At 41.1% G+C, this 16893-nt stretch overlaps 1 protein-coding gene across 4 annotated transcripts in view; it reads right to left on the bottom strand.

Annotated features, from left to right (window-relative positions):
• The window catches only part of LOC136626409 (EF-hand calcium-binding domain-containing protein 6-like), a 53029-nt gene that overhangs the window by 17846 nt on the left and 18290 nt on the right, over positions 1–16893 (bottom strand). For 3 of the 4 annotated variants that reach the window (XM_066601422.1, XM_066601421.1, XM_066601419.1), the window contains exons 9-13: positions 13231–13427; positions 11254–11361; positions 10680–10745; positions 2866–2976; positions 500–620 (exon numbers count right to left, since the gene is read on the bottom strand). In XM_066601422.1, the coding sequence (XP_066457519.1) occupies positions 500–620; positions 2866–2976; positions 10680–10745; positions 11254–11361; positions 13231–13427 (603 nt within the window). The remainder of the gene's footprint in view (positions 1–499; positions 621–2865; positions 2977–10679; positions 10746–11253; positions 11362–13230; positions 13428–16893) is intronic. The other variant, XM_066601420.1, reaches the window with a different exon arrangement.

Here is a 16893-nt window from a genome sequence, read left to right as displayed (position 1 = left end):
ATCAGGACCGGCGCAGGCGCACAACAATACTGGTGGTTCTGCCTAAAACATGGCACAGCGCCGCTTCCCTGCTCTATAGATTGGCATCTAGTGACGGCTGCCCTTTAAAGGGTTTGCCCAGTTGTAAACTATTGATGGCCTATCCTTAAGGGTGTCTTCACACTTGCAATCGTGATATCGCTGCGTTTTTTTTAACGCAAATGTCAATAGGACTTGCGATTTTTGTGCAATGCGTTTTTAACATTAGAAACTTAACATGTAATTCCAAGCCTGGCCACTGCAGTGGGAACAGAGCTGTCCACTTCCTGCAGAAATCAGCTCAGTGCACCGACCCAGCGAACAGCTGATCAGCCGGGGGTCCGGGCAACAGACCCCTACTGACCAACTATTGATGGTCTATACTATGGATCGTCCATCAATAGATTACAGCTGAACAACCCCTTTAATGTTACTTAAGTTCACCCCATTTACAATATAGCAAAGGCAGAGTGACCTTTACCTGCTCTACGCTCCTCGCTCCAGGGAGACATTTTTTGTTGTTGTTCACTTTTGCTTTTCGGCTGCAGTCAGTCAGAACCGTTTCACGTCCGTCCCAGATACTTAGACTCCCATCACTGTAACTTTCAAATACACTTTTAATTGAAAAAACATACCCCTCCCCTTGGACATACCCCTGCCCCTAATATATACCCCTGCCCATAATATATACCCCTCCCCTTGGACATACCCCTGCCCCTAATATATACCCCTGCCCCTAATATATACCCCTGCCCCTAATATATACCCCTCCCCCTGGGACAGTGAGACCAAATATCCTTCAGCCAAGTGCCTGGAAATGGTTCCGACAGACACAGGGGTGTAACGATGGCGCCACCTGTTTCTCGATGACAATGAAACAGTTGGAGCTGCTGGTGCTTGTCAAACGATCAGACGCTCCTTTCTACTGGTGGTCTGTAGGGGGCATCCTGAGCCCGGTCACCTTGTGTGCCCCCATCCACTGGTCCCAACACCCCCTAACACTCTGGTCAGACATTCCTCTCTACTGGTGGTCTGTAGGGGGCGTCCTGAGCCCAGTCACCTTGTGTGCCCTCACACATCCACTGGTCCCAACACCTCCTAACAGTCTGGTCAGATGCTCCGTCTACCGGTGGTCTGTAGGGGGCGTCCTGAGTCCGGTCACCTTGTGTGCCCCCATCCACTGGTCCCAACACCTCCTAACAGTCTGGTCAGACGCTCCTCTCTACTGGTGGTCTGTCGGGGGGGTCCTGAGCTCCGTAACCTTGTGTGCCCTCATCCACTGGTCCCAACACCTCCTAACAGTCTGGTCAGATGCTCCGTCTACCGGTGGTCTGTAGGGGGCGTCCTGAGCCCGGTCACTTTCTCTGCCATCACACATCCTCTGGTCCCAACACCTCCTAACAGTCTGGTCAGACACTCCTCTATACTGGTGGTCTGTAGGGGGCGTCCTGAGCCCGGTCACCTTTGTGCCCTCACACATCCTCTGGTCCCAACACCTCCTAACAGTCTGGTCAGACACTCCTCTATACTGGTGGTCTGTAGGGGGCGTCCTGAGCCCGGTCACCTTTGTGCCCTCACACATCCTCTGGTCCCAACACCTCCTAACAGTCTGGTCAGACACTCCTCTATACTGGTGGTCTGTAGGGGGCGTCCTGAGCCCGGTCACCTTTGTGCCCTCACACATCCTCTGGTCCCAACACCTCCTAACAGTCTGGTCAGACACTCCTCTATACTGGTGGTCTGTAGGGGGCGTCCTGAGCCCGGTCACCTTTGTGCCCTCACACATCCTCTGGTCCCAACATAACAGTCTGGTCAGACACTCCTCTATACTGGTGGTCTGTAGGGGGCGTCCTGAGCCCGGTCACCTTTGTGCCCTCACACATCCTCTGGTCCCAACACCTCCTAACAGTCTGGTCAGATGCTCCTCTCTACTGGAGGTCTGTAGGGGGTCCTGAGCCCGGTCACCTTGTGTGCCCCCATCCACTGGTCCCGACACCTCCTAACAGTCTGGTCAGATGCTCCGTCTACCGGTGGTCTGTAGGGGGCGTCCTGAGCCTGGTCACTTTCTCTGCCATCACACATCCTCTGGTCCCAACACCTCCTAACAGTCTGGTCAGACACTCCTCTATACTGGTGGTCTGTAGGGGGTCCTGAGCTCGGTCACCTTGTGTGCCCCCATCCACTGGTCCCAACACCTCCTAACAGTCTGGTCAGATGCTCCGTCTACCGGTGGTCTGTAGGGGGCGTCCTGAGCCTGGTCACTTTCTCTGCCATCACACATCCTCTGGTCCCAACACCTCCTAACAGTCTGGTCAGACACTCCTCTATACTGGTGGTCTGTAGGGGGTCCTGAGCTCGGTCACCTTGTGTGCCCCCATCCACTGGTCCCAACACCTCCTAACAGTCTGGTCAGTACGGCCGGTGGGGGACAATTCATCGATACAAATTTGGAAGCATAATACGCAATGTAAATACGTTCCTGTGAATAAGCCCTAAGTCTATTAACAGTCTGCGGTCTCCCACCTCCCTCTTACCTCTCAGCCTTTGACTATTTTGATAAATCTATTATTTTCTACTCCATAAAAATCCAAGATGGTCAGAATTATTTCCGGACTACTGGATGAGAGGAAAGGCATTTATTGTCAATGTAATTAAATACTTAACCACCAGAGGGCAGACCGGTCCCTATATCTACACAGAGACATCCACAGATACTTAATCAAATTCTTCATCTCCGTTCTAATAACAATCGCCACACTGTATTCAGCAACTAACGTCTCTCACTTAATGGAAGTCTTTCTTATTCCACCAACTGATCACAAATCTCATTAATTCTCCCTCTTTTACCTGCTATCAAATTTGGCCATAAACTCCAAATATCTGATGTCTCCATCATCGTCCACGGGCAACTTCTCCAAAACACGAACAAACTCCTCATCGGGTATCTGCAGAGAAAACCTGCAGAACACAAAGATAGAATACATATTATCTGCAGTATTATAGTAGTTATATTCTTGTATATAGGGGGCAGTATTATAGTAGTTATATTCTTGTACATAGGAGGCAGTATTATAGTAGTTATATTCTTGTACATAGGGGGCAGTATTATAGTAGTTATATGCTTGTACATAGGGGACAGTATTATAGTAGTTATATGCTTGTACATAGCAGCAGTATTATAGTAGTTATATTCTTGTACATAAGGGGCAGTATTATAGTAGTTATATACTTGTACATAGGAGCAGTATTATAGTAGTTATATTCTTGTACATAGCAGCAGTATTATAGTAGTTATATTCTTGTACATAGGGGGCAGTATTATAGTAGTTATATTCTTGTACATAGGGGGCAGTATTATAGTAGTTATATTCTTGTACATAGGGGGCAGTATTATAGTAGTTATATTCTTGTACATAGGGGGCAGTATTATAGTAGTTATATTCTTGTACATAGGAGGCAGTATTATAGTAGCTATATTCTTGTATATAGGAGCAGTATTATAGTAGTTATATTCTTGTACATAGGGGGCAGTATTATAGTAGTCATATTCTTGCACATAGGGGGCAGTATTATAGTAGTTATATTCTTGTACGTAGGGGGCAGTATTATAGTAGTTATATTCTTGTACATAGGGGGCAGTATTATAGTAGTTATATTCTTGTACATAGGAGGCAGTATTATAGTAGTTATATTCTTGTACATAGAGGGCAGTATTATAGTAGTTATATTCTTGTACATAGGGGGACAGTATTATAGTAGTTATATTCTTGTACAGAGGAGCAGTATTATAGTAGTTATATTCTTGTACATAGGGGGCAGTACTATAGTAACTATATTCTTGTACAGAGGAGCAGTATTATAGTAGTTATATTCTTGTACAGAGGAGCAGCATTATAGTAGTTATATTCTTGTACATAGGGGGCAGTATTATAGTAGTTATATTCTTGTACATAGGGGGCAGTATTATAGTAGTTATATTCTTATACATAGAGGCAGTATTACATTAGTTATATTCTTGAACATAGGAGGCAGTATTATAGTAGCTATATTCTTGTATATAGGAGCAGTATTATAGTAGTTATATTCTTGTACATAGGGGGCAGTATTATAGTAGTTATATTCTTGTACATAGGAGGCAGTATTTTAGTAGTCATATTCTTGCACATAGGGGGCAGTATTATAGTAGTTATATTCTTGTACTTAGGGGCCAGTATTATAGTAGTTATATTCTTGTACATAGGGGGCAGTATTATAGTAGTTATATTCTTGTACATAGGAGGCAGTATTATAGTAGTCATATTCTTGCACATAGGGGGCAGTATTATAGTAGTTATATTCTTGTACATAGGGGGCAGTATTATAGTAGTTATATTCTTGTACATAGGGGGCAGTATTATAGTAGTTATATTCTTGTACAGAGGAGCAGTATTATAGTAGTTATATTCTTGTACATAGGGGGCAGTATTATAGTAGTTATATTCTTGTACAGAGGAGCAGTATTATAGTAGTTATATTCTTGTACAGAGGAGCAGTATTATAGTAGTTATATTCTTGTACATAGGGGGCAGTATTATAGTAGTTATATTCTTGTACATAGGGGGCAGTATAATAGTAGTTATATTCTTGTACATAGGGGGCAGTATTATAGTAGTTATATTCTTGTACATAGGGGGCAGTATTATAGTAGTTATATTCTTGTACATAGGAGGCAGTATTATAGTAGTTATATTCTTGTACATAGGGGGCAGTATTATAGTAGTTATATTCTTGTACATAGGAGGCAGTATTATAGTAGTTATATTCTTGTACATAGGGGGCAGTATTATAGTAGTTATATTCTTGTACATAGAAGGCAGTATTATAGTAGTTATATTCTTGCACATAGGGGGCAGTATTATAGTAGTTATATTCTTGTACATAGAAGGCAGTATTATAGTAGTTATATTCTTGTACATAGAAGGCAGTATTATAGTAGTTATATTATTGTACACAGGAGGCAGTATTATAGTAGTTATATTCTTGTACACAGGAGGCAGTATTATAGTAGTTATATTCTTGTACATAAGGAGCAGTATTACAGTAGTTATATTCTTGTACATAGAAGCAGTATTATAGTAGTTATATTCTTGCACATAGGGGGCAGTATTATAGTAGTTATATTCTTGTACATAGAAGGCAGTATTATAGTAGTTATATTCTTGTACATAGAAGGCAGTATTATAGTAGTTATATTATTGTACATAGGAGGCAGTATTATAGTAGTTATATTCTTGTACATAGGAGCAGTATTATAGTAGTTATATTCTTGTACATAGAAGCAGTATTATAGTAGTTATATTCTTGTATATAGGGGCAGTATTATAGTAGTTATATTCTTGTACATAGGAGGCAGTATAATAGTAGTTATATTCTTGTACATAAGGAGCAGTATTATAGTAGTTATATTCTTGTACATAGGGGGCAGTATTATAGTAGTTATATTCTTGTACATAGGAGCAGTATTATAGTAGTTATATTCTTGTACATAGTTGGCAGTATTATAGTAGTTATATTCTTGTACATAGGGGGCAGTGTTATAGTAGTTATATTCTTGTACATAGGAGGCAGTATTATAGTAGTTATATTCTTGTACACAGGAGGCAGTATTATAGTAGTTATATTCTTGTACATAGTTGGCAGTATTATAGTAGTTATATTCTTGTACATAGGGGGCAGTATTATAGTAGTTATATTCTTGTACATAGGAGCAGTATTATAGTAGTTATATTCTTGTACATAGGAGCAGTAATATAGTAGTTATATTCTCGTACATAGGGGGCAGTATTATATTAGTCATATTCTTGTACATAGGAGCAGTATTATAGCAGTTCTATTCTTGTGCATAGGGGGCAGTATTATAGTAGTTATATTCTTGTACATAGGGGGCAGTATTATAGTAGTTATATTCTTGTACATAGGGGACAGTATTATAGTAGTTATATTCTTGTACATAGGGGCAGTATTATAGTAGTTATATTCTTGTACATAGGGGCAGTATTATAGTAGTTATATTCTTGTACATAGGGGCAGTATTATAGTAGTTAGATTCTTGTACATAGGGGGCAGTATTATAGTAGTTATATTCTTGTACATAGGGGCAGTATTATAGTAGTTATATTCTTGTACATAGGGGCAGTATTATAGTAGTTATATTCCTGTACATAGGGAGCAGTATTATAGTAGTTATATTCTTGTACATAGGGAGCAGTATTATAGTAGTTATATTCTTGTACATAGGGGCAGTATTATAGTAGTTATATTCCTGTACATAGGGAGCAGTATTATAGTAATTATATTCTTGTATATAGGAGCAGTATTATAGTAGTTATATTCTTGTACATAGGAGGCAGTATTATAGTAGTTATATTCTCGTACATAGGGGCAGTATTATAGTAGTTATATTCTTGTGCATAGGGGCAGTATTATAGTAGTTATATTCTCGTACATAGGAGGCAGTACTATAGTAGTTATATTCTTGTACATAGGGAGCAGTATTATAGTAGTTATATTCTTGTACATAGGGAGCAGTATTATAGTAGTTATATTCTTGTACAGAGGAGGCAGTATTATAGTAGTTATATTCTTGTACATAGGGAGCAGTATTATAGTAGTTATATTCTTACATAGGAGCAGTATTATAGTAGTTATATTCTTGTACATTGGGGGCAGTATTATAGGAGTTATATTCTTGTACATAGGGGGCAGTATTATAGTAGTTATATTCTTGTACATAGGGGCAGTATTATAGTAGTTATATTCTTGTACATAGGGGCAGTATTATAGTAGTTATATCCTCGTACATAGGAGGCAGTATTATAGTAGTTATATTCTTGTACATAGGGAGCAGTATTATAGTAGTTATATTCTTACATAGGAGCAGTATTATAGTAGTTATATTCTTGTACATAGGAGGAGTATTATAGTAGTTATATTCTTGTACATAGGGGACAGTATTATAGTAGTTATATTCTTGTACATAGGGGGCAGTATTATAGTAGTTATATTCTTGCACATAGAGGGCAGTATTATAGTAGTTATATTCTTGTACATAGGGGCAGTATTATAGTAGTTATATTCTTGTACATAGGGGCAGTATTATAGTAGTTATATCCTCGTACATAGGAGGCAGTATTATAGTAGTTATATTCTTGTACATAGGGAGCAGTATTATAGTAGTTATATTCTTACATAGGAGCAGTATTATAGTAGTTATATTCTTGTACATAAGGAGCAGTATTATAGTAGTTATATTCTTGTACATAGGGGGCAGTATTACAGTAGTTATATTCTTGTACATAGGAGCAGTATTATAGTAGTTATATTCTTGTACATAGTTGGCAGTATTATAGTAGTTATATTCTTGTACATAGGGGGCAGTATTATAGTAGTTATATTCTTGTACACAGGAGGCAGTATTATAGTAGTTATATTCTTGTACATAGGAGCAGTAATATAGTAGTTATATTCTCGTACATAGGGGGCAGTATTATATTAGTCATATTCTTGTACATAGAAGGCAGTATTATAGTAGTTATATTCTTGTACATAGGAGGCAGTATTATAGTAGTTATATTCTTGTACATAGGGGGCAGTATTATAGTAGTTATATTCTTGTACATAGAAGGCAGTATTATAGTAGTTATATTCTTGCACATAGGGGGCAGTATTATAGTAGTTATATTCTTGTACATAGAAGGCAGTATTATAGTAGTTATATTCTTGTACATAGAAGGCAGTATTATAGTAGTTATATTATTGTACATAGGAGGCAGTATTATAGTAGTTATATTCTTGTACATAGGGGCAGTATTATAGTAGTTATATTCTTGTACATAGAAGCAGTATTATAGTAGTTATATTCTTGTATATAGGGGCAGTATTATAGTAGTTATATTCTTGTACATAGGAGGCAGTATAATAGTAGTTATATTCTTGTACATAAGGAGCAGTATTATAGTAGTTATATTCTTGTACATAGGGGGCAGTATTATAGTAGTTATATTCTTGTACATAGGAGCAGTATTATAGTAGTTATATTCTTGTACATAGTTGGCAGTATTATAGTAGTTATATTCTTGTACATAGGGGGCAGTGTTATAGTAGTTATATTCTTGTACATAGGAGGCAGTATTATAGTAGTTATATTCTTGTACACAGGAGGCAGTATTATAGTAGTTATATTCTTGTACATAGTTGGCAGTATTATAGTAGTTATATTCTTGTACATAGGGGGCAGTATTATAGTAGTTATATTCTTGTACATAGGAGCAGTATTATAGTAGTTATATTCTTGTACATAGGAGCAGTAATATAGTAGTTATATTCTCATACATAGGGGGCAGTATTATATTAGTCATATTCTTGTACATAGGAGCAGTATTATAGCAGTTCTATTCTTGTGCATAGGGGGCAGTATTATAGTAGTTATATTCTTGTACATAGGGGGCAGTATTATAGTAGTTATATTCTTGTACATAGGGGACAGTATTATAGTAGTTATATTCTTGTACATAGGGGCAGTATTATAGTAGTTATATTCTTGTACATAGGGGCAGTATTATAGTAGTTATATTCTTGTACATAGGGGCAGTATTATAGTAGTTATATTCTTGTACATAGGGGCAGTATTATAGTAGTTATATTCTTGTACATAGGGGCAGTATTATAGTAGTTATATTCTTGTACATAGGGGCAGTATTATAGTAGTTATATTCTTGTACATAGGGGCAGTATTATAGTAGTTATATTCCTGTACATAGGGGCAGTATTATAGTAGTTATATTCTTGTACATAGGGAGCAGTATTATAGTAGTTATATTCTTGTACATAGGAGGCAGTATTATAGTAGTTATATTCTTGTACATAGGGGGCAGTATTATAGTAGTTATATTCTTGTACATAGGGAGCAGTATTATAGTAATTATATTCTTGTATATAGGAGCAGTATTATAGTAGTTATATTCTTGTACATAGGAGGCAGTATTATAGTAGTTATATTCTCGTACATAGGGGCAGTATTATAGTAGTTATATTCTTGTGCATAGGGGCACTATTATCGTAGTTATATTCTCGTACATAGGAGGCAGTACTATAGTAGTTATATTCTTGTACATAGGGAGCAGTATTATAGTAGTTATATTCTTGTACATAGGGAGCAGTATTATAGTAGTTATATTCTTGTACAGAGGAGGCAGTATTATAGTAGTTATATTCTTGTACATAGGGAGCAGTATTATAGTAGTTATATTCTTACATAGGAGCAGTATTATAGTAGTTATATTCTTGTACATTGGGGGCAGAAATTATAGGAGTTATATTCTTGTACATAGGGGGCAGTATTATAGTAGTTATATTCTTGTACATAGGGGCAGTATTATAGTAGTTATATTCTTGTACATAGGGGCAGTATTATAGTAGTTATATCCTCGTACATAGGAGGCAGTATTATAGTAGTTATATTCTTGTACATAGGGAGCAGTATTATAGTAGTTATATTCTTACATAGGAGCAGTATTATAGTAGTTATATTCTTGTACATAGGAGGAGTATTATAGTAGTTATATTCTTGTACATAGGGGACAGTATTATAGTAGTTATATTCTTGTACATAGGGGGCAGTATTATAGTAGTTATATTCTTGTACATAGGGGCAGTATTATAGTAGTTATATTCTTACATAGGAGCAGTATTATAGTAGTTATATTCTTGTACATAGGAGGAGTATTATAGTAGTTATATTCTTGTACATAGGGGACAGTATTATAGTAGTTATATTCTTGTACATAGGGGGCAGTATTATAGTAGTTATATTCTTGCACATAGAGGGCAGTATTATAGTAGTTATATTCTTGTACATAGGGGCAGTATTATAGTAGTTATATTCTTGTACATAGGGGCAGTATTATAGTAGTTATATCCTCGTACATAGGAGGCAGTATTATAGTAGTTATATTCTTGTACATAGGGAGCAGTATTATAGTAGTTATATTCTTGTACATAGTGGTCAGTATTATAGTAGTTATATTCTTGTATATAGGGGGCAGTATTATAGTAGTTATATTCTTGTACATGGGGGCAGTATTATAGTAGTTATATTCTTGTACATAGAAGCAGTATTATAGTAGTTATATTCTTGTACATAGGGGGCAGTATTATAGTAGTTATATTCTTGTACCTAGGGGCAGTATTATAGTAGTTATATTCTTGTACATAGGGGCAGTATTATAGTAGTTCTATTCTTGTACATAGGAGCAGTATTATAGTAGTTATATTCTTGTACATAGGGGGCAGTATTATAGTAGTTATACTCTTGTACATAGGAGGCAGTATTATAGTAGTTATATTCTTGTACATAGGGAGCAGTATTATAGTAGTTATATTCTTACATAGGAGCAGTATTATAGTAGTTATATTCTTGTACATAGGAGGAGTATTATAGTAGTTATATTCTTGTACATAGGGGACAGTATTATAGTAGTTATATTCTTGTACATAGGGGCAGTATTATAGTAGTTATATTCTTGCACATAGAGGGCAGTATTATAGGAGTTATATTCTTGTACATAGGGGGCAGTATTATAGTAGTTATATTCTTGTACATAGGAGGCAGGAGGTAATTTTACCTTTTTTCTAAGATTGCTTTGAACTTCTGGGGCTGGACCGTCTTTACATTCTTTGTATCTGTTGTCCTGTCCATAGACAAGAAGGTAATATGTTAATAATCTGCAGTTTTAGCAATAAGTCAGTCATTTTCTGTAGACGTCCCTGCCCTTTATATACCATGTGGAGTATCATATTCAGACTTTGTAGCTTTGTATGATCTGAGTGTTCCGTCCTTCTGTCTGCACAGTTTTGTACAGCTCGCTCTGTCAGGCATTTATCACATCCTGTAGCAATAAACTGCGATGCTTTGACCATAAATTAAATTGCATCTGATTGCGATCTTTGCAGTCCCGTCTTACATCAGTTGCATTGTCATTACTTTACTACCGCACATCCATTTCAGTGAACGGTGCAGTTTAACTTTTCACCAACTTACATGCTATAAATTGTGCCCCATTCAGTACTTGAATGAAAGCCAAAGCAGTTAAGAGGAAACTGAAGGTAACGAAAATGGAAGATATGCAGGAGGTGGAATCATCAGAGTGAATTGTGGGAATTCTTACAGATACACCCGCTCTATATAACTGCTCTCACCTGAATTCATTAAGGAGGCTGATAAAGTCTGTGTGTAAGTAACGTATGAGTTCGTCTTCTGCAGCGCTGGTTGTGGACACTGAATTTGGAGCTTCTCTGTTCCCGGCCCTGGATAAAGGAGAAGATCAGAGAACAAGTTGGCACTAATTCTAGTTTTTCGAATATCTTTGCTCTGGAAAGTTGGGTGATTAACACTATTGCTACCATTATGGCTGGGAAACCGGTATATTCTGGTATAATAAGGTGATAATCTGTGAAGGGCTGTAATGGTAGTTATTTGGGGGCATTACTGAAGGAGACTGTAATGAGATATGAACTCCTGTATACTAAGACCACAGCAGAGCATGTGCTGTATAGACACTGAACCAGCAGGAACTTTAATGGGATATGAGCTCCTGCACACTAAGACCACAGCGGAGCAGATTCTCTACAGACACTGAAGCAGTAGGGACTGTAATGATACATGATAAGCCTACAACCACAGCACAGAGTATCATGTAAAGACATTTAACTAGCAGGGCCCGCAATAAGATATGAGCTTCAGTTGTCTCAAGACCACAGCGGAGCATATTCTGTGCACACCCTGAATCAGCAGGGGCTACAATGGGACGTGCAAATAATTTACAGATAACTCTTCAGTGCTGGCTCAGTTAGGCTTGGTTCACACAGGTGGAATCCCGCCGGAAATCTCGCCGTTTTGCTGCAGCGAAAAACTGAGATTTTTGACAAATCTCGTCCACATGGCTGGCTTAACTCAGGATTAGTGGCCGCAGGCGCATTTGCCGCAGCGAAATTCCGCACGGAATTTCCGCGGCAAATCTGTCCTGTGGGAACCCAGCCTAAAGAGTACATCAAGCAAACCAGGGTCAAACAGAGTCTTGTGCAGCTGATGAGCATAGCACCGTATATTCTGTTAGACACTGAACCAGCAGGGACTGTAATGAGATAGGATCCCATAAGCATCAGACCACAGCAGAGAATATTCCGTACAGCGCGTAACCAGCAGTGAATACAATGAGATGTGAGGATGTGAGCTCCCGCAGACTAAGCGCTTATTTACACGGGCGCGGTTCCTGTGCGAGTTTTGTGAGTTGTGAGATGCACAAAACTCGTACGGAGATAGAAGCCATGGGGCTATTCATACGTGCGTTTGTTCTCTTGCAGCAGCTCCTATATTTCTGTGAGATCGCAGAGAACTCGCCCATTATTTACTATCATCGAATTTTTAAAAAATGGCATCGTACTCCCATCTACATGCAAGTGCAACAGACCTAAAAAATGCACGTGAAAATCCCATGTTCAGTGATGCAATTTTATTGCAAATTTCATTGCACTCGCAGTGAAAAAAACCCCCACATTTTTACAAGCACGACATTAATTTATCTGGCTGATACCAAGCTTGCCCAAGTAAATGCAGCCTAAGACCACAACAGTGCATTCTCTACAGACATAGAATCAGCAGGGCCTGCAATGAGATTTGAGCTCCTGTAGACTAAGACCACATCAGAGCATTTTACTTACAGACACTGAACCAGCAGGGGCCGCAATGATATAGGATTCCATAATCCTAAACCCACAGCAGATCCTATTCTGTACAGACACTGAAGCAGAAAGGCCTGCAATCACATGTAAACTCCTGTGACTAAGAACACTCTGTATAGTATATCCTGTGCAGACACTGAACCAGCAACGCCTGTTATGAGAACCTGCAGGCTAAGACCACTGCAGAGCATCATATTCTGTACAGACACTGAACCAGCAGGTGTTGCAGTTAGAGATGAATCTCTGTAGTGAAGAGCTAACAGTGGCCTAGCAGGATTTTGAATACAGCTCTGGATGTAATTAGAATATAAGACCAAGGAATGGAAAGTATTGAACATTGTCCATTGAAGGCGAGACGTCTCAGAGGATCCAGAGCCAACGCCAGATCAACTCCAGTCATGATGCCTGACCAACTATGTAGGATAGTGACCGCACCCGGTGTCCGGCGGACCGAGGAGCTTGTATGCTCTCCCATTTTGACTTCTATTCTGGAGATGCTGCAGGAACCTCAGGTAATTGACACGAGGCAGCGTCTCATCCAGCCCGCAGCGAGATAGAAAATATCCCAGCTGATCCTCGCTGAGAGGAAGGTGACGTTTCTCCAGGACTTGAAGGAAGTCTTCTTTCGACACCTAGAAGAAAAGATGAGGCGCCGAGTTACGGTAACATCAAGGGTCTCGGAAATTACTTTCATGTACACTCTTTGTCAGTAACATCCTCATCTAGAAGCAGTCGGGTGATACGGTGGGCATGGAGGCTCTAGTACCCTGTTGTACTGCCGCTAGCTTGGATACAAGATGTGATACGGTGGGCATGGAGGCTCTAGTACCCCGTTGTACCACCTCTAGCTTGGATACAAGATGTGATACGGGGAGCATGGAGGCTCTAGTACCCTGTTGTACTGCCGCTAGCTTGGATACAAGATGTGATACGGGTGGGCATGGAGGCTCTAGTACCCTGTTGTACCGCCTCTAGCTTGGATACAAGATGTGATACGGGTGGGCATGGAGGCTCTAGTACCCTGTTGTACCGCCTCTAGCTTGGATACACAATGTGATACGAGCGGGCATGGAGGCTCTAGTACCTTGTTGTACCGCCCCTAGCTAGGATACAAGATGTGATACGGGGGCATGGAGGCTCTAGTACCCTGTTGTACTACCTCTAGCTTGGATACAAGATGTGATACGGGTGGGCATGAAGGCTCTGGTACCCTGTTGTACCGCCTCTAGCTTGGATACAAGATGAGATATGGGTGGAATAGAGTCTCTAGCACGCTGTTGTACTGCCTCTAGCTTGGATACAAGATGTGATACGGGCGGGCATGGAGGCTCTAGTACCCTGCTGTACCGCCTCTAGCTTGGATATAAGATGTGATACAGGCAGGCATGGAAGTTCTAGTACTCGTACATCTTACTGATGCTTGATTGTAGCTGCAGTTGTAGTAGCCGAGCCGGTCAATGGAGAGTAGTCAGAATAGCTGGGAGTCGCTATCGGGAAGTCATGGTATGCAGTTCAAATTGGATGAGATGGAAGCGTAGTCAATGAAAGCCAAAAGGTCCTAGCGAGTATGCAGTATTTCTCCATCGTGTAAGTAGTGAGCGTGCGGTATGTCTCCATTGTGTAAGTAGTGAGCGTGCGGCATGTCTCCATTGTGTAAGTAGTGAGCGCGCGGCAAGTCTCCATTGTGTAAGTAGTGAGCGCGTGGCATGTCTCCATTGTGTAAGTAGTGAGCGCGTGGCATGTCTCCATTGTGTAAGTAGTGAGCGCACGGCATGTCTCTATTGTGTAATTAGTGAGCACGCGGCATGTCTCCATTGTGTAATTAGTGAGCACGCGGCATGTCTCCATTGTGTAAGTAGTGAGAGTGCAGCATGTCTCCATTGTGTTAGTAACGAGCGTGTGGCATGTCTCCATTGTGTTAGTAACGAGCACGTGGCATGTCTCTATTGTGTAATTAGTGAGCGCGCGGCATGTCTCCATTGTGTAAGTAGTGAGCGAGCGGCATGTCTCCATTGTGTAAGTAGCGAGCATGCGGCATGTCTCCATTGTGTAAGTAGTGAGAGTGCGGCATGTCTCCATTGTGTAAGTAGTGAGAGTGCGGCATGTCTCCATTGTGTAAGTAGTGAGAGTGCGGCATGTCTCCATTGTGTAAGTAGTGAGCATGCGGCATGTCTCCATTGTGTAAGTAGTGAGCATGCGGCATGTCTCCATTGTGTAAGTAGCGAGCGTACGGCATGTCTTCATTGCGTAAGTAGTGAGCGCACAGTATGTCTCCATTGTGTAAGTAGTGATCGCTCGGCATGTCTCCATTGTGTAAGTATTGAGCATGCGGCATGTCTCCATTGTGTAAGTAGTGAGCGCACAGTATGTCTCCATTGTTTAAGTAGCGAGCGTGTGGCATGTCTCCATTGTGTAAGTAGTGAGCGCTCGGCATGCCTCTATTGTGTAAGTAGCGAGCATGCGGCATGTCTTCATTGCGTAAGTAGTCAGCGCACAGCATGTCTCCATTGTGTAAGTAGTGAGCGCTCGGCATGTCTCCATTGTGTATGTATTGAGCATGCAGGATGTCTCCATTGTGTAAGTATTGAGCATGCAGGATGTCTCCATTGTGTAAGTATCGAGCGTACGGCATGTCTCCATTGTGTAAGTAGCGAGCGTGCGGCATGTCTTCATTGCGTAAGTAGTCAGCGCACAGCATGTCTCCATTGTGTAAGTAGTGAGCGCTCGGCATGTCTCCATTGTGTATGTATTGAGCATGCAGGATGTCTCCATTGTGTAAGTATTGAGCATGCAGGATGTCTCCATTGTGTAAGTATCGAGCGTACGGCATGTCTCCATTGTGTAAGTAGCGAGCGTGCGGCATGTCTCCATTGTGTAAGTAGCGAGCGTGCGGCATGTCTCCATTGTGTAAGTAGTGAGCACGCAGCATGTCTCCATCGTGTAAGTAGTGAGCGTGCGGCATGTCTCCATTATGTAAGTAGTGAGCGTGCAGGATGTCTCCATTGTGTAAGTAGCGAGCGTACAGGATGTCTCCATTGTGTAAGGAGCGAGCGTGCGGCATGTCTCCATTGTGTAAGTAGTGAGCATGCGGCATGTCTCCATTGTGTTAGTAACGAGCGTGCGGCATGTCTCCATTGTGTTAGTAACGAGCGCGTGGCATGTCTTTATTGTGTAATTAGTGAGCACGCGGCATGTCTCCAATGTGTAAGTAGTGAGCGCACAACATGTCTCCATTGTGTAAGTAGTGAGAGCACGGCATGTCTCCATTGTGTAAGTATTGAGCGTGCAGGATGTCTCCATTGTGTAAGTGGCGAGCGTGCGGCATGTCTCCATTGTGTAAGTAGCGAGCGTGCGGCATGTCTCCATTGTGTAAGTAGCGAGCGTGCGGCATGTTTCTATTGTGTAAGTAGTGAGCGCGCGGCATGTCTCCATTGTGTCAGTAGCGAGCGTGCGGCATGTCTCCATTGTGTAAGTAGCGAGCGTGCGGCATGTCTCCATTGTGTAAGTAGCGAGCGTGCGGCATGTCTCCATTGTGTAAGTAGCGAGCGTGCGGCATGTCTCCATTGTGTCAGTAGCGAGCGTGCGGCATGTCTCCATTGTGTAAGTAGCGAGCGTGCGGCATGTCTCCATTGTGTAAGTAGCGAGCGTGCGGCATGTCTCCATTGTGTAAGTAGCGAGCGTGCGGCATGTCTCCATTGTGTAAGTAGTGAGCATGCGGCATGTCTCCATTGTGTCAGTAGCGAGCATGCGGCATGTCTCCATTGTGTCAGTAGCGAGCGTGCGGCATGTCTCCATTGTGTAAGTAGCGAGTGCGCGGCATGTCTCCATTGTGTAAGTAGCGAGCGTGCGGCATGTCTCCATTGTGTAAGTAGCGAGCGTGCAGCATGTCTCCATTGTGTAAGTAGCGAGCGTGCGGCATGTCTCCATTGTGTAAGTAGCGAGCATGCGGCATGTCTCCATTGTGTAAGTAGCGAGCGTGCGGCATGTCTCCATTGTGTAAGTAGCGAGCGTGCGGCATGTCTCCATTGTGTAAGTAGCGAGCGTGCGGCATGTCTCCATTGTGTCAGTAGCGAGCGTGCGGCATGTCTCCATTGTGTA

This window comes from Eleutherodactylus coqui, chromosome 4 (genome assembly GCF_035609145.1).
Source record: "Eleutherodactylus coqui strain aEleCoq1 chromosome 4, aEleCoq1.hap1, whole genome shotgun sequence".
Lineage (NCBI taxonomy): Eukaryota > Metazoa > Chordata > Amphibia > Anura > Eleutherodactylidae > Eleutherodactylus > Eleutherodactylus coqui.
This window is presented reverse-complemented; position numbering and strand designations above follow the sequence as displayed.